Below are 18,021 nucleotides of genomic sequence, written 5' to 3' on the forward strand. Positions count from 1 at the left end.
GACTGCAAAAATGTGAAATCACCACTTAAAAACTTGTGTCTTGGCCGGGCATGGTGGCTCACGCCTGTAATCCCAGCACTTTGGGAGGCTGAGGCGGGCGGATCATGAGGTCAGGAGTTTGAGACCAGTCTGGCTGACACAGTGAAACCTGGTCTCTGCTAAAAATACAAAAAATTAGCCAGGCATGGTGGTGGGTGCTTGTAATCCCAGCTACTCGGGAGGCTGAGGCAGGAGGATCGCATGAACCCAGGAGGCGAAGGTTGCAGTGAGCTGAGATCATGCCACTGCACTCCAGCCTGGGCAACAGAAGGAGACTCCGTCTCAAAAAACAAAAACAAACAAACAAAAAAAACAAAACAAAAGAAAAACATGTGTCTCCTGCAGAGTGAACTGCACCATGCTTCTCCCTGCGTCCACGCTGCTGGGCCGCCTCTTCTCCGTGTGGCCCTCCAGCAGTGTGTGTGGGCAGCTGAGCGTGCAGCTTGACTGCTCCTTCCCTCCCCACCCCCACCCAGCCATGCCTCGAGGCACCTTCCTTCCCAGGTGCTCCTTTTGTGGGGACGCCCGGCATCCAGGCAGGTGTCTCCTTCCTGCCCTCCTCTGCTATCTGATTGGACAGTGGAAGTGCCTTCTTCTGTGCTCACCCAGATTTCAAATTTCAATCTCAGAGGCCCGTGACACCCCCACTTCTTCTAAAAGTCACCGCTGTGCTTACAGCTATCTGGCTAATTACACACCTGCGGCGTCCTCAGAGCAGGCTGGGCAGGTCTGCGTCCCTGGGGCTACAGCGCAGGGTTGGAAGTCCTCCAGGTTTCCCAGGTGCACCAGGGGACCGGCCCCTTTGCCTACAAGTAAAACAAAAATTTCAAAGGAGATTAAACTTGGTCCTTTTATTGAGGTGTCTGATTTAACGGGGTAAGCAGGCTCCGGGGGCCTAGTCTGGGAGCCCAGCGGCATGTCTTCTGAGCCCCAGGAACTGACTTTCATCCAAGCTGAGGGCGCTGAGACCCCTGCTCCAGTTCTCAGGATTTATTTAGTATAGATGCTGCCAACAAGCCGTGGCCATCCACTCCACGCCAGGCACCGTGCCAGGTTTCAGGGTTACATGATCAGTAGGGAACTTGGCATGCCTTCAGGGAATTCCGGAAACTGGCCATTTGCAGGCCAGAGGAATGGGTGTCAGGACAAAAGGCAGTGTGGGCAGTTGTGGAGTGCTTAATCCAGCCTGAGGAGGAAGCAGGAGGGCGCCCTGGAGTAGGTGCCACTCAGGCAGATTCTTGCTTTTTATTTGACTTTTCTTTCTTTCTTTCTTTCTTTTGAAATGGGGTCTTGCTCTGTCACCCACGCTGGAGTGTAGTGGCGTGATCTTGGCTCACTGCAACCTCCGCCTCCTGGGCTCAAGTGATCCTCCTGTCTTAGCCTCCTTAGCTGGGACTACAGGCGTGCACCACCATGCCTGGGTAATTTTTGTATTTTTTGTGGAGATGAAGTTTTGCCCTGTCTCTCAGGCTGGTCTCGAACTCCTGGACTCAAGTGATCCACCCGCCTCGGCCTCCCAAAGTGCTGTGATTACAGGCATGCACCACGGCGCCTGTCTCCTTTGGTTTTTCCCCATAAAATGCAGCTCCTGCAGGACTTTCTTGCCCTGCCCACGCCGCCCCCGGGATGGAGTTTCGCTCTTGTAGCCCAGGCTGGAGTGCAGTGGTGCGATCTCGGCTCACTGCAACCTCCGCCTCCCGGGTTCAAGCGATTCTCCTGCCTCAGCCTCCTGAGTAACTGGGATTACAAGCGGCCGCCACCACGCCTGGCTAATTTTTGTCGCCACCACGCCTGGCTAATTTTTGTATTTTTAGTTGTAGAGATGGGGTTTCGCCATGTTAGCCAGACTGATCTCAAACTCCTGACCTCAGGTGATCCACCTGCCTCTGCCTCCCTAAGTGTTGGGATTACAGGCGTGAGCCACCGCACCTGGCCTTTCTTTAATTACTGTTATTTAAAAAATTCTTTATAAAGGGGCTAGAATAAACCCTTTTTTGGTTAAGCCTTGAAATTTCTAGGTCCCCACCTTCTGGTCTTCACGGTAACTCTGAACTTTGTCTATGCCGGTAACTCTGAAAAGTCTTTGCCGGCTGTAAAAACTCCACAGCTACTCCAGAAGTAGTCTGAAGCCCCCTAAGGGATAGCCTGGAGGCCATTGGCCTAGCTGCCCACCCCCTCCTCCAGGCCTGACTCCTTCCCAGTCTCAGCAGGATTGCTGTGGGGGTGGGTGGAGCCTGACAGCCCAGCGTTGGCTTCTGCTTGCTATGAAATGCTCTGGCCAGCAGGAGCCTCTCTCTTTCTTGGCATAGGAGGAACTAGAGCTCCGTTTTGTGTCTGCCAGAAAACTGGATGGGGGAAGGGTTGGTCCTGAGGGCCCCCGATTTACCCAGCAAACATGCACTGGGCACCTGCCTCGTGTCCTGTAGTGTGCTTGGCAGTGGGGATGCCGTGAATGGGGCCAGGCGTGCATTATGCAAGTTGGGGAGGCGGAGAAGGTGATGCGAACAAGCGGGCAGCATGTGGGCACAGTGGGACAGAGTTCTTTGAGGCCCCTTTGAAGTTCCTGCTTCCCGGAGACCAGATGAAGGCCCTCCAGCCGTGGCACTTCCTTGAATGGGATGGTGTGAGTCCTTCATGTGCAGCTGGAGGGGGCCATCTTCGACTTCAAGCATTAAACACCCGAGGACTGGCTCTTTAGATCCCATTGCCTGTGACCCACTTTGGCCTCTAGGATCTTCTTTCCTTGTCTGCCAACTGCAGTGGTGAGGCCACTTGGAAGCCTTGAGGTCGTTTCTTCTAGCGTAATATCTAAGGGCCTCGCTTTATTTTAATTTTTTATTAAAATTTCAGATTATTATGTATAATTTCAAACATATAAAGGTAGAAAGAATAATACAATGGACCAGGCACAGTGGCTCCTGACTGTCATCCAGCACTTTGGGAGGCCAAGGTGGGCTCCCCATGGATGATGGTTTCCTTCTACTCTTTTCTTTATGCTTTTTTATTTTGGAGATAGGGTCTTGCTCTCTTACACAGGCTGGAGTGCAGTGGCGCGATCTCAGCTCACTGCAACCTCTGCCTCCCAGACCTAGGTAATCCTCCCACCTCAGCCTCCCAAGTAGCTGGGACTATAGGCGTGCACCACCATGCCCAGGTAATTTTTTTGTTCTGTTTTTGTGTTTGTTTTTTGTTTCTTTAGTAGAGACAGGGTTTTACCGTGTGGCCCAGGCTGGTCTCAAACTCCTGGCCTCAAGTGATCCGCCTGCCTCAGCCGCCCAAAGTGCTGGCATTACAGGCGTGCGCCACCGCGCCTTGCTAATTTTTGTATTTTTAGTAGAGCCAGGGTTTTGCCATGTTGGCCGTACTGGTCTAGAACTCCTGACCTCAAGTGATCGACCTGCCTTGGCCTCTCAAAGTGCTACGATTACAGGCATGAGCCACCGCGCCTGGCCGTGTTTCTTTTTTGAATGGTAGGAGAAAGTGTGATTTTTCATCTTCCCTTTTCTGTACTTTGCAAGTGCTCCTGTCTTCATCTGGACTTGTCCCTGAGGCCCTGGGTCCTTGTAACTGCACTGTTGAGAATAGACAGGGAGCCTGGGGCCGCTAGCTTGGGGGAGGACCCAGCAAGTGTGGGAAGGAGCCGTCAGCCTCTACCTCTGAAGGTGGAGAAGGATTTGTACTGTTCTCCTCCTCTGCCTGATTCCATCACAACAGCAGCAACAACAACAACAGCAGCAGCAGCAGATCAACTCAGCTGGCAGCCACTGTGGCCGTGTTGGCAAGGGACCTCGGGCGTTCTGTCTGCCAGCAGGTCCCACTGTGTGTCCAGCTGGAGTGCCTTTGGGCACACCCTGTTCTGCTGAGGTGGTAAATGGCACGTCTATCTAATAATGTTCCCCCGAATTGTTTTTTCTAGGTCTTAGTACCCTGCAAAGGAAGCCTGTCGAGCAGCGTCCAGTCTACTTGTCAGTTTGAGTCCTACATTTTGATACCTGTGGAAGAACATTTTCAGACCTTAAATGGAAAGGTATTCATTTCTTGGTGGGTGGGCCAGGGTCACCTACTCCGTGTTTGGGACCAGAGGGGAGGGAAGAGAGTCCCGTTCTCAGCCTTTCACAGCTACTGGCAATGGTGGCGTTTGACACTCGCTGCAGCCCCGTGGGGGGCTGGAGGGACCCTGCCTTTGTGGTGGAGGAAAGGGAGGTGGTGACAGTGAGCAGGACCCCAGCTGCTGCCTTGGAGGCCGGGAGGTGCCGAGCGTCTCTCCCTGAGCCCGTGATGGGGTGTCTGCCATGTGTCACTGGAACACCTCCTCCTTGCTGATGTCCCAGCCAGAGGAAGTTGCTTTATCCCAGTACCATGAAAAGCTTGTCAGTTTCTCGGCCCCAAATAGGACATCAGGGATGACTATTGTAGTTTTTAAAAACTTTTTGTTTCGGCTGGGCATGGTGGCTCATGCCTGTAATCCTAGCACTTTGGGAGGCCGAGGCAGGAGAATCACTTGAGGCCAGGAGTTTGAGACCAGCCTGGACAACACAGCGAGACCTCATCTCTGCCAAAAATAAAAATGAAAAAATTAGCCAGACGTGATGGTACGTGCTTATAGTCCCAGCCACTTGGGAGGCAGAGGTGGGAGAATTGCTTAAGCCCAGGAGTTTGAGCTTGCAGTAAGCCATGATGGTGCTACCCCCCCCGTAGCCTGGGCAACAGAGCGAGACTCGGGGGGGGAAAAGAAAAAAACACCCAAAAAACAATCTTTTGTTTTGAAATAATTTCAAATGTTTTAGTAAAGTCAAAAAAACTCTTAAACATGCTTCCCCCCAAGCTGTTAACATTCTTGCCACATTGTTTGTGTTGTTTTTTTTTTGAGATGGAGTTTTGCTCTGTCGCCCAGGCTGGAGTGCAGTGGCGCCATCTCGGCTTACTGCAAGCTCCGCCTCCCGAGTTCGCGCCATTCTCCTGCCTCAGCCTCCCAAGTAGCTGGGACTACAGGTGCCTGCCACCTCGCCCGGCTAGTTTTTTTGTATTTTTAGTAGAGACGGGGTTTCACCATGTTAGCCAGGATGGTCTCTATCTCCTGACCTCGTGATCCGCCCGTCTCGGCCTCCCAAAGTGCTGGGATTACAGACTTGAGCCACCGCGCCCGGCCACACATTGGTTGTTTTATCTCTCTTGACACATTATTATTTTGAATCTTTTTTTTTTTTTTTTTTTTTTTCAGACAGAATCTGAAGTGCAGGCTGGAGTGCAGTGGTGTGATCTCGACTCAGTGCACCCAACCTCTACCTCCCAGGTTCAAACGATTCTCCTGCCTCAGTCTCCTGAGTAGCTGGGACTACAGGCATGCGCCACCATGCCCAGCTAATTTTTGTGTTTTTAGTAGAGATGGGGTTTCACCGTGTTGGCCAGGATGGTCTTAATGTCTTAACCTCATGATCTGCCCGCCTCAGCCTCCCAAAGTGCTGGGATTACAGGCGTGTGCCACTGCTCCCAGCCTGAATCTTTTGAGACTAAGTTGCAGACACTGTGCCCTTTAGCCCAAGACAGTTCAGTGTATTTCTCAAGAACAGGCATTCTCTTATGTAACCACAATGCAGTGATCGAACTCAGATAATTTAGCATTTTTTTTTCTTCTTAGCTCTGGAATCACACAGTGCATTTTTTTTTTTTTTTTTTTTGGAGACAGAGTCTCACTCTGTAGCTCAGTCTCAGCTCCTGACCTCAAATGATCCACCCACCTTGGTCTCCCAAAGTGTTTGGATTACAGGCACGAGCCACTGTACCCGGCCTGGATCCTTTTTAAATGTTGCAACAGAAAAAACATTGAGCTATTTCTCGAGTAGAAGAAATCCTGTGTTCTTTGTGAGAAGAAAAAGAAAGAAAGCTCTCCCTATCTAAGAGATGGAAGTAATCTGGTGCTACAGTGTGGCCAGGGCTGAATCCCACCTGCTACTCCCTGCATGGCTCACTGTGGTCATGGCCGGGTGCTGGGGGCAGACCAGCCGCGCAAAGCCCGACTCCTGTCCTCTTTGTAGATCTGAGTGTCCAAAAGAGAACAAATCAACTAAGCTGACTGACAGCTGGGGTGAGCAGATCTGTGGCAGGAAAATAGCAGTGTGTCTTGTGAGCCACAGGGCAGAGCAGGTGCACTGACAACCCCGTGCTTCCTCTCCCCGTCACTGCGCCACAAGCCTCAGCTGCCATGTCTGAATGCAGCTACCGCCCTAGCGAGGACAGTGTGGCCGGGCTTCCCTGACCACGGGGATGCCGGGAAAAACAGGGCCATTCCTGAATGGGAATAAAGTCTCCCTCTCTCAGAATCTACCTGCTTCTGCTTTAAAAGCAAAAAAAAAAAAACAAAACAAAACACATGCCCCATGGTTAACATCAACAGTGAAAAAAGCTATCAGGTGCCTTCCAGCCTGGCCAACATGGCAAAACCACGTCTCTACTAAAAATATAAAAATTAGCTGGGTGTGGTGGTGGGTGCCTGTGGTGCTAGGTACTCAGGAGGCTGAGGCAGGAGAATTGCTTGACCCTGGGAGGCAGAGGTTACAGTGAGCCGAGATTGCACCGCTGCACTCCAGCCTGGGTGACGGAGTGAGACTCTGTCTCAAAAGTAAAAAAAATAAAAATAATTCGGGTATCTTGCAGCCACAGTTACTAGGTCCACAAAGAGGAACTATTTTAGTATCAAAACAAACAAAACAGGAGAGCATTTGTGCCGCAGCAAACCCACACTGGGGTGAAGGCCATAGGGTCTGGTTACGTGCTGCGTTGGGGGCCGGGCTGAGAGTGGGACATGGTTGACCCGGCTGCTGGTGCAGTGATGGTTTTCTTGTTTGCAGGATGTCTTTATACAAGGGAACAGGATTAAATTAGGAGCTGGTTTTGCCTGTCTTCTCTCAGTGCCCGTTCTCTTTGAAGAAACTTTCTACAATGAAAAAGAAGAGAGTTTCAGCATCCTGTGTATAGCCCATCCTTTGGAAAAGAGAGAGAGTTCAGGTATTCTGGGAGAAAAAACCCTTTTCTCCTGTTTTAGAGAAATGTGTTTGTTGAACTTGTTCCTGACTTAACTGTCGAAAGGTTAAACAAGGCCAGGTATGTTGGCTTGCGCCTGTAATCCCTGCACTTTGGGAGGCCAAGGCGTGAGGATCACTTGAGGCCAGGAGTTCAAAACTAGCCTAGACAACATGGTGAGACCCCGTCTCTATAAAAAATTTAAAAAATCAGGCCGGCCACAGTGGCTCACGCCTGTAATCCCAGCACTTTGGGAGGCTGAGGCAGGCAGATTACTTGAGACCAGGAGTTCAAGATCAGCCTGGTCAACAGGGCGAAACCCCATCTCTACTAAAAATACAAAAATTAGCTGGGCATGGTGGCGTGCCCCTGTAATCCCAGCTACCCAGGAGGCTGAGGCAGGAGAATTGCTTGAACCCAGAAGGCGGAGGTTGCAGTGAGCTGAGATCACGCCGCTGCACTCTATCCTGGGTGACAGAGTGAGACTGTCTCAAAAATAAAAAATAGGCCGGTGGCTCACGCCTGTAATCCTAGCACTTTGGGAGGCTGAGGTGGGCGGATTACCTGAGGTCAAGAGTTCAAGACCAGCCTGGCCAGCATGGTGAAACCCCATCTCTACTGAAATACAAAAAAATTAGGTGCACTGGTGCACTCCTGTAATCCCAGCTACTCGGAAGGCTGAGGCAGGAGAATCACTTGAACCCGGGACAGGGAGGTTGCCGTGAGCTGAGATCGCACCACTGCACTCCAGCCTGGGCTACAGAGTGAGAATTCACCTCAAAAAAAAAAAAAAAAGATAAAAATTAGCTGAGCATGGTGGTGCATGCCTGTAGTCTCAGTTATTCAAAAGGCTGAGGTGGGAGGGTCACTCGAGCCTAGGAATTGAAGGCTGCACTGAGCCATGATCACACTACTGCACTCTAGTGTGGGCTACAGAGCAGGACCCTATCTCCAAAAACAATAAAATTATTATTATTATTTAATTATTTTTGAGACGGAGTCTTGCTCTGTTGCCAGGATGGAGTGCAGTGGCATAATCTCGGCTCACTGCAACCTCCAGCTCCTGGGTTCAAGCGGTTCTCCTGCCTCAGCCTCCTGAGTAGCTGGGATTACAGGCGTCCACCACCACACCCCGCTAATTTTTGTATTTTTAGTAGAGACAGAGTGTCACTTTGTTGGCCAGGATGGTCTCGATCTCGTGACCTTGTGATCTGCCCGCCTCAGCCTCCTGAAGTACTGGGATTACAGGCGGGAGCCACCGCGCCCGGCCAGTAAATTATTTTTTTAAAAAGGTTAAACATCCTGGAAAATATTCAAGAGCCACGTGGAGACCTATATCATTGTTTCCAGTGGTTCCTCCTAGAACTTAAAGTCACTGGGCTGAGGAGGTGTGGATCAGGGCTACTGTTGCACAGGTCGGGCATTGCACAATTCCAGGAGGCAGCATTCACGTAGGCCTCAGCCTACCTGTGATCAACCTGGGATGTGACTGTTGCCCCCATGAGTTGTGCAAAGTGGTAGCCCCAGCTTTGTCTCTGGGTCTCAGCTTCAGGGCTGGCTCTTATAGCACCCAGCTCCAGCATTGTGCCTCTTTGAGATTTCGTTATTTTTAATAAATAATAATTCTTCATTTTCCCCAGAAAATTGAGATAACAGTGTGCAGGATGCCCACTGAGGCTCTTATTGTCAGGAATCGGGGTCTTGCTGATGGTCCCACATAGTTTGGTTTTGTCCCAGGAAGAGGCCTTGAGAGGACCAGGCTCTCTGAACTCCAGGGTGTCCTGTAACTGGGCTGTTCTTGTGCAGTGTCTTGGAATAAGGACATTTGCCCTCCTCCCCAGAGGGCCTAGACCCTCTAGGGTAGGACAGGACAGAGTCAGGAACCAGCAGAGGCTTCAGCAGGCCTGACCTGTTTCTTTTTCAGAAGAGCCTTTGGCACCCTCAGATCCCTTTTCCCTGAAAACCATTGAAGATGTGAGAGAGTTCTTGGGAAGACACTCCGAACGATTTGACAGGAACATCGCCTCTTTCCACCGAACATTCCGAGAATGCGAGAGGAAGAGCCTCCGTCACCACATAGTCAGTAGCCGTGCTGCCCTTTGCCTGGCGTGCCCTGTCTCGGTTCAGTGCAGGGCACCGGGAACCCTCAGTTTTCTCTGGAACTGCCTGGTGCTGCCTTACTGTTTGAAGTCTTTTAAAAATGTTTCTCTCTAACTATAAAAGTAGTTTAGCCAGGCATGGTGGCGCAAGCCTGTCTTCCCAGCACTTTAGGAGGCCAAGATGGGAGGATCTCTTGAGGCTGGGAGTTCAAGACCAGCCTGGGCAACATAAAAAGACCCCATCACTACAGAAAATACAAAAATTAGCCAGGTGTGGTGGCATGTACGTGTATTCCCAGCTACTTGGGAGGTGGAGGTGGGAGGATCACTTTAGCTCAGGCATTTGAGACTGCAGCGTGCTGTAGTCATACCACTGCATTCTACTTTGGGCAACAAAGTGAGACCCTTTCTCTTAAAAAAACAAAAACAAAAACCAAGTGGTATAAACCATGAGGAAGTATAAAAATGAGTATTATTATTCTCTTATTAACCCCAAGGGGAAATTTCTCCTGCTTTTAATGCATACACACCTAAAAAAAAAAAAGTTGAGAAAAATCATGTAATTGACTTGATAAAGCTTGCGTTAACCCTTGAAACTCTGAGCGCGTTACCTGCTCTGGCTCCCGCATCATGGCCTCGCTGGTAAGGTCCCTCTGCTCTGTGTGGTTTAGGACTCAGCGAATGCTCTCTACACCAAATGCCTCCAGCAGCTTCTGAGGGACTCTCACCTGGTAAGCAGCAAGACTTCCGAGAGGGAGGATTGCGGTGCACCCCCATGCAAATCCAGGCCCTTTCACTGTGCTTCTCTTGCCCTCTAGAAAATGCTCGCCAAGCAGGAGGCCCAGATGAGCCTGATGAAGCAGGCAGTGGAGGTGAGGTTGGGGCGGAGTGGCTGGGAGGGAGGCACACCCTGTTGCCTGCCCACACCCTGAATGGGGTCTGTTGATTCCACAGATGTACGTCCATCATGAAATTTACGACCTGATCTTTAAATACGTGGGGACCATGGAGGCAAGCGAGGTAGGTTCTCAGTTGTTATCACCCAAGATGGAAGCCTGCTGTGATTTTTGAGAAATTTGAAGGTTCGTTAAAATCTGTTGTTAGGATGCTGCCTTTAACAAAATCACAAGAAGCCTTCAAGATCTTCAGCAGAAAGATATTGGTGTGAAACCGGAGTTCAGGTAAGGGTTCACGCCACAGTGGCTTGGTGTTCTCGGAGGCAGGGGCGCTGTCTTCTCTTGGAAGTAGGCCCTCTCGGTGGCAGAGGCGACACGCTGATTTGACATGGTTGGTTCTGAGGAACAGTGCAGTTACTTGCAACCAAAGATGAAGGGCTACCCTTTACAGGTGACTGTGTGTAGCCATCCCCCTCCCACACTGTGCACCAGCACGCCGACTGGATGGAAGCCACTAGGCACGGGGTTTTGTGCAGCTAGTCCCCATGCCCCAAGTGGGCATGTAATTTGCCCACGTGGTTTCTGCATGCAGGGGACATCCCACCTGCCCACCCAAGGGAACCTTGCCATAGAGGCACCTACTTAGGAGTTAATTTAAGTTTCATTTTTTTTAATTTTAATTTTTTTTTTGTTTTTGAGACAAAGTCTCACTCTATTGCCCAGGCTGGAGTGCAGTGGCGTGATCTCGGCTCACTGCAACGTCCGCCTTTCGAGTTCAAGTGATTCTCCTGCCTCAGCCTCCCGAGTAGCTGGGATTACAGGTGCATACCACCACACCCTGCTAATTTTTGTATTTTTAGTAGAGACGGGGTTTCACCTTGTTGGCCAGGCTGGTCTTGAACTCCTGACCTCAAGTGATCTGCCCACCTTGACTTACAAGTGCTGGGATTATGGGCATGAGCCACTGCACCCGGCCTAATTTAAGTTTCGGTGGGACACAAAAATGTTTCACCTCCCACAACCGTCTTTGGGTTATTTCCCTCTAGGAATAGGAATTTTTTTTTTTTTCAACTTTCTTGTACAGCTGTATCACCTGGCAGCCTGAATGGGATTGAAGGCTGTTCTGTTTTGCCGCTGACTTGAGTCAGATGACTTCTCAGTATCTGTTTTTGTGTTTCCTTCCTTCTGGTTTGTTGTGAGAAGTATAGACCCTGAGATGTGTTCTTAGATCCAGGCCGAAGAGTTCTCTTACTGTGCTCTGAAGTTGTCACTTTCCACATTATTTTACAGCTTTAACATACCTCGTGCCAAAAGAGAGCTGGCTCAGCTGAACAAATGCACCTCCCCACAGCAGAAGCTTGTCTGCTTGCGAAAGGTGGTGCAGCTCATCACACAGTCTCCAAGCCAGAGAGGTTTGTGCTTGGGAAGGGGCCTGGCCAAGGGGGAGATGCTACATCCAGATGAAAAAGCAAAGAGTGATGCTATCGTAAGGGGTTTTTATGGGGCTGGGCACAGTGGCTCACCTCTGTAACCCCAGTGCTTTGGGAGGCCAAGGTGGGAGGATCACTTGAGGCCAGGAATTGGAGGCTGCAGTGAGCTATGATCACACCAGTGCACTCCAGTCTAGTGAGAGAGCGAGACCCCTTCTCAAAAAAAAAAAAAAAAGTCAAGAAAAAGTCAATAAGGAAGAGACATGAGATATAGCTGTATGTGTAGGTAAGGGATGATCCTGAGTATATCGAATGAAATAAAGAGGAATGCATATGGTAGACTTCCAGCCAACAGCATCAAAGAAAGGGGGACAGCTGTGTAGCCACGATGTGATGGTGAGCTCATAGCTGTCCTGAACAGATGTGCAGGAAGCAGCAGCAGGAGCCTCTGGGAAAAGAGACTGGCTGGCGGGGATGGGAGGAACATTCACAGTTTACTCTTTCGTATTGTTTGAATTTTTAAACGTGAATGAATTACATAAAATTTCAAAATGAAAAAAAAGTGAAACTCCACATGGGCAGTGGACTCCATGTCTATAAAGCGGAAGTGACCTTAGGAAGGACCTTAGTGACTTTAGGAAGAAAGAGGCTTTTGGTGATGGCTCTGGACTCATCTTCATTTTGTATTACTGTAGCCACTTCCCTGGGCTCTTTCACTGTCCAGGAGGGTGGCAAGGCATGGTCTGCTTGGAGTTAACATCTCTGTTTTTTTTTTTTTTTTTTTTGGTCTTAAGAGACAGGGTCTCACTCTGTCACCCAGGCTGGGTGCATTTGTAGGTCACTACATCCTTGAACTCCTGAGCTCAAGTGATCCTCTTGCCTTAGCCTCCCAAGTACCTCGGGTTACAGGCATGCACCACCACACTTGGCTAATTTTCATGTTTTTTGTAGTGGTGGGGGTCTTGCTATATTGCCCAGGCTGGTCTCAGACTCCTGGCCTCAAGCAGTTCTCCTGTCTTGGCCTCCCAAAGCTCTGGGATTATAGGCGCATGCCGCCGTATCTGGCCTGAGTTATTAATATCTTGTTTTGGTCATGTTCTGAAAATGCTGGGCATTCTTTTCCCTCTGGACCTGACATCTGATCAGGATGCTGTAAAGGAGCTTGTGCAATGACGTTTCTTCCCCGATGTGTGATCTCCTTGATATGTGGTTTCACAAGGTGCGCGGTGGTAGGGAGTTGATACGCTTGTCAGTCCATTTGAATCTCATGATGGCATTGAATGTGTGTTTCCCCTTTGCAGTGAACCTGGAGACCATGTGTGCTGATGATCTGCTATCAGTCCTGTTATACTTGCTTGTGAAAACGGAGATCCCTAATTGGTAACATTTTCTGTTAAGATGCTCTTTTAAAAATGGCAGCGCTTGACCGGGCACAGTGGCTCATACCTGTAATCCCAGCACTTTGGGAGGCTGAGGCAGGTGGATCACGAGGTCAGGAGGTCGAGACCATCCTGGCTAACGTGGTGAAACCCCGTCTCTACTAAAAAATACAAAAAAATTAGCCAGACATGGTGGCAGGTGCCTGTAGTCCCAGCTACTCGGAAGGCTGAGGCAGGAGAATGGCATGAACCCAGGAGGTGGAGCTTTCAGTGAGCCAAGATGGCACCACTGCACTCCAGCCTGGGCGACAGAGCTAGACTCCATCTCAAAAAAAAAAAAAAGGCAGCACTGCACTGTGGTAGTTCTAATATAACTCTAGGAGAAGCCCACCTTCAGTTGGACACCTGTTATGAGCTAGGTGTGGAGCCTGCCCCGCTTCATCCATCCACTTACAGATGGGGAAACCGAGGCCCGGAGAGCTTATGTTTCTTGTTCTGGAACGAGTGTCTAGGCAGTGGTTGAGCAGAAAGCTGATTACCATTCTTTCTGGCCCCGAACCCATCATCTTCCTCCTGGAAACCACAGCTCAGTTTACAGTAATCAGCTTGCTAAAGACTATTTCAGGGAACTAGCTAGTCATTTTACTTGTGTTCCTAATCGCACACGCTCTGCAGAGAGACCCAGGTGAGCGTGGTGGTAGCTCCCTGAGCGAACCAACACTTTAGATATTTGGTCAGTCGCCCGAGCCAATAATACTATTTTTGCAGAAGTGTGACTTGAATAGACAACAATGTAACTTTTTTCTTCCTTTCATTAGGATGGCAAATTTGAGTTACATCAAAAACTTCAGGTTCAGCAGCTCGGCAAAGGATGAACTGGGATACTGCCTGACCTCATTCGAAGCTGCCATCGAATATATTCGGCAAGGAAGCCTCTCCGCTAAACCCCCTGTAAGATCTCACCCCTGCCCTGGCCTTCCTTTGTGGGCATCATGGTTCCCTTGATAGGGTGCTGGGGTTGGTATGTGGGCAGAGATTTTCTTAAATTGCCTCCCAGGAATGGGGCCTTAGCTGTTTGAGGGGCTGTGAGTCTTGAAAATCACTCAGTGAAAACACCAAGCCCCCAATTGGTGGTAAAAGTTGGTGGGTTACCACTGGGATTTTCATTGTTAATATCCTACTTCATTAGTCCCCGTCCTCTCCAAAGACATGTGGGTACAAAGGGAAGCCAGAAGCAGGGAATTTTGATTTCTTGACCTCGATATTCAAGAGGTGATGTCATGGAATCCCTGGGCTGTCGCCTTTCCAGCCCGAAATCTCTGTGGCTGGTAGCTCCTTTGCCTGAGTTTTGTTCAGGCCTGCTGGGCTTGTTTCACCCTCCTGGCCTGGTAGGCTGCACTTGGCTTCTGCTGCTGGCCCAGATCCCATGCCTGCCAAGGGCAAGCCAGGTGTGGAGTGGCAAGGGGTATGTGAGCAAGTGCAGGGTCCGGCCACTGCACACAACCGGGCATGGTGTGCTGACTGAGGTGGTGTGGGTAACTCCAAGTTGCTCGTGCAGGGTCCTGCTCCATGCAGGGATGCAGCTAGAGCAGGCATACTGTAGGCCGCTTCCATGGTGGGCACTGGGGAACACAGTGGCGCCTGGAAGCTTGAAGACACCAGGAACTGCAGAGCCTCAAGGACAGTGTCATAGCCCTGGCTTAGGGAACTCCTAGGTTGGGCTCCCTGAAGGGCCAGAGCTCTTCTCTCCTTTTTGTCACCTGCAGGGTAGTGAGTTGGGAGCATGTTTTAGCTCTGTTTATGTTACAGCTCTTGCAGTCCTGCCATTTGGTGGGTCCTGAGTTCTTGTCCCATGTCCAGGAAGAATGAGTTACGTAGACTAGTGGAGGGTGAGCAGAATAGCTCTCAGGAGACGCACAGTGGACAGTTCCTTACCGCAGGCAGGTCGTCCTGACGAGTCAAAGAGGCCCGACGTAGGTAGCTCCTTTCCGCAGTTAGTAGTCCCAACATCTGTCTGGGTCTGGCTGAGTCCAGGGTTTTTATGGCTCAGAAGGGAGGGAGTATGTGCTGATTGGTCCATGGGTGGGCCTGGAAAAAGCACCATGAGTTCTCACTCTGGGCCGTGGACTCCACTTGGAACTGATAGCCCGGCCCCCAGGCTTCAGGCCGTCCTTGTTCTGAAGGTGGGGCTTCACTCGGGACCTGCCCTTCCGCCCGGGAGTCTGTCTGCCTTCTGCCACCGTCAGCATGCTGGCCAGTGCGCCCAGGCTGTTTGTGCCAAGGGGCACCTGCAGGCCTGCGCAAAGCTGCTCTCATCCCCTGTCTTGGCCTCTCTCCCATATTCATCAGCTCCCAAAATCTTGGAGGGGTCTGAGGCATCAGGAGGCTGGCGTGTCAGCGTCACCCCAAGCATGCGCACACCTGGCTGGGTTGCAACAGTACCTGACTTGGCCTCACCTTTGCTCCAAAATTGGAGTGGGTGCCAGGAGTGGGGAGGAGTGGGTGCCAGGAGTGGGGGAGCGGGAGCAGGCACTTATGAGCCTGCTGGGGCAGGGGCACTTCCTGGGCCCCCGAGAGCTCAGAGGTGCCTGGATCCAGAGCTGCGGCTGGGCGGCTGCAGCTGTTCCTGGGAGTTCAGGGCTCCTGCCCTGCCAACTCAGTAGGAGATAGGGCTCCCGCCTGTTCCTGGCTCCTGTTGGCCCTGCAGAGTGCACAACTCTGGCCGCGCCTTCTCCACTGCAGCTTACGTCTGCAGCAGCCACTCCCGATGGGCCGCCGCTGCCATCAGTGAGACCATTAATGTGTGCAGTTTGAGGACTCAGTGGCCTTGCCATTGTTTCCTTGGTTGTTGGTGAGTGTTGGCTGGAGTGGGGGTGTGTGATTATATTTCTGCGTGAGATTGCCAGAATCTTGAACCACAATTGTCCTGCTGGCCTGTTTCACTACATACCAATGAGTAAAACGTGATCATCCTCACAGAAATCACAAAGTTGAAATCAATGAAATGAAAAGATCTCTGTATTACAAGGTGAGAGTACCGAGGATTGAACATTCATCTTTGTCAGAGCTTGATGTAGAATCTCTCAAAATAATGATGAGATACAGCGTCTGGGAGACAGCATCAGCCTGTCTAGGCGCCCTCAGGTACAGGCAGTTCCATCGCATTCATTCGTTATTAACACGTTCATGCATTTTCAGTCTTTTTCCTACCCATGTATATTTTACATAAGTGAAATTATATTGTGTGCTGGGCCGGGCATGGTGGCTCACGCCTGTAATCCCAGCACTTTGGGAGGCCCAGGCAGGTGGATCATCTGAGGTCAGGAGTTCGAGACCAGCCTGGTCAACATGGTGAAACCCTGTCTCTACTGAAAATAAGAGAATTAGCCGGGCATGGTGGCAGGTGCCTGTAATCCCAGCTACTTGGGAGGCTGAGGCAGGAGAATTGCTTTAATCCGGGTGGCAGAGGTTGCAGTGAGCCGAGATTACACCATTGCACTCTAGCACTCTAGCCTGAGTGACACAGTGAGACTCTGTCTCAAATATTTATGTACATATATATGTAGAGAGAGAGAGTACTGTTTTTTCCCTAAAAGAATAGCTTAATTTTTTTCTAGTTAGAAGACTAATGTTTGCTTACAAATAATATTTGCAGACTATAAAATGGCTATGAAGACAACAAAAACTTCCCATAAACTTACTAGCCAGGGGTGACACTTAATATTTTAGCGTTTGTCTTTTTTTTTCTGTGCATACACAATTGTATCTGTTTTTTTTTTTTTTTTTTTGAGGAATGTGAGCCAGCATTTTATTCATTCATTTCTTGCATGTGAAGCGCTCCTCGATGACATCCTTGGCCCGAGATTCTTTGTCATAGTCCTCAACTGCTACACAGCTGCAGCCAGCCCCTTCATAGGGTCTCCTCTCTCTTGTCAGTTTTACAGAGGCCTTACCCATTCCCCTCATTTCTCGTTGTTATCAACCTTAATTAGTTTGACCTGGTGTTTAGCACCCAGGGTCTCCCCAACGTGGCACATGCAGGCACATCACAGTTGGATGCAGGCACACCAAGATGGGCTCAGCACTTGTCTGAGGCTTTGGCAGCTTTGCGAAGTCCATGTGCTAGGCCACTGTGGATGAGGGTGTCCTTCAGCACCCCTCATAAAGCAGTGCTAACATCCATTACACCGCCAGCAGCAATGTCTTCCTTGGCCATGGCAGTGGGTCATGGGTACAGCAGTGCAAGGCCTTTCTCAGCCATGGCAGTGGGTCACAGGCACAGCAGTGCAATGCCTTCCTTGGCTATGGCGGTGGGTCATGGGTGCAGCTGAATCTTCAACACACCCGAGCCTCCGCCTCCACATGACTTGGCGGTGACAAGGAACGAACACAGTTACCTTTGTAACCAACATTTTAGGTCATGATCTCGCTGTACTCGTTGACAGTATTCAGGTAGTTGATGAAGAATTAATCTCTCTTCTTCTTTGAAGTCTGATTTGATTCCCCCACTCGCTGCCAGTGAAATTGGGGGTCATCCATCGCATCTCAGGTGTGGCTGGCTGTGGCTCTTTTGAAAAGTTACTTTCTTCTGCCTTGTTTCCATATTTAGGGGGAAATCAGCAACATTCTAGAGTATGTGTGTGGGCTAGGTGCGGTGGCTCATGCCTGTAATCTCAGCATTCTGGGAGGCTGAGCGGGTGGATCACCCAAGGCCAGGAGTTGGAGACCAGTGTGGGCAACATAGTGAGACCTTGTCTCTACAGCAAAAAAAATAATAATAAATAAATAAAAAAGAATGTGTGTGTGTGTGTGCTCTTGTGTCTCTACCTGTGTGTGTGTGCAGCCTCAGAATTTCTTTTCATTTCCGTGGCTGGGGAGTAAGAGTTGTGAGTTTGACTTGTTTTCTTTGAGGCTCTGGGAACCTGTGTTTCTCTCACTCTGCGCGCAGTGGTGTCTGCCCTGCCCTCTGGGTCTTGCACTCTGATTGGTCTGAGAGTTCACTCCCTGGCCGGCTTTCCTGCCCTGCAAGGAATCAGTCTGCTGCACCTTGCTGGGCCTGGGTTATCTCTGGTCACCTGGAAGGAAGTGTCCACCTCTCGAAGATGCTCCCGTCCCCTAGCTGCCCCCATAGTGTGGCTGTCTTCTGCTTTCTCACTTT

General features: G+C 50.3%; 1 protein-coding gene across 4 annotated transcripts in view; it reads left to right on the plus strand.

Annotated features, from left to right (window-relative positions):
* The window catches only part of ANKRD27 (ankyrin repeat domain 27), a 79,104-nt gene that overhangs the window by 20,837 nt on the left and 40,246 nt on the right, over positions 1–18,021 (plus strand). For all 4 annotated transcript variants that reach the window (XM_007996210.3, XM_007996209.3, XM_037991500.2 and 1 more), the window contains 10 exons: positions 3,956–4,066; positions 6,888–7,044; positions 8,984–9,138; positions 9,830–9,889; positions 9,977–10,030; positions 10,113–10,178; positions 10,263–10,339; positions 11,345–11,466; positions 12,786–12,864; positions 13,682–13,814. In XM_007996210.3, coding sequence (XP_007994401.3) covers positions 3,956–4,066; positions 6,888–7,044; positions 8,984–9,138; positions 9,830–9,889; positions 9,977–10,030; positions 10,113–10,178; positions 10,263–10,339; positions 11,345–11,466; positions 12,786–12,864; positions 13,682–13,814 — 1,014 coding nt within the window. The remainder of the gene's footprint in view (positions 1–3,955; positions 4,067–6,887; positions 7,045–8,983; positions 9,139–9,829; positions 9,890–9,976; positions 10,031–10,112; positions 10,179–10,262; positions 10,340–11,344; positions 11,467–12,785; positions 12,865–13,681; positions 13,815–18,021) is intronic.

This window comes from Chlorocebus sabaeus, chromosome 6 (assembly GCF_047675955.1).
Source record: "Chlorocebus sabaeus isolate Y175 chromosome 6, mChlSab1.0.hap1, whole genome shotgun sequence".
In the NCBI taxonomy this organism is placed as follows: Eukaryota; Metazoa; Chordata; class Mammalia; order Primates; family Cercopithecidae; genus Chlorocebus; species Chlorocebus sabaeus.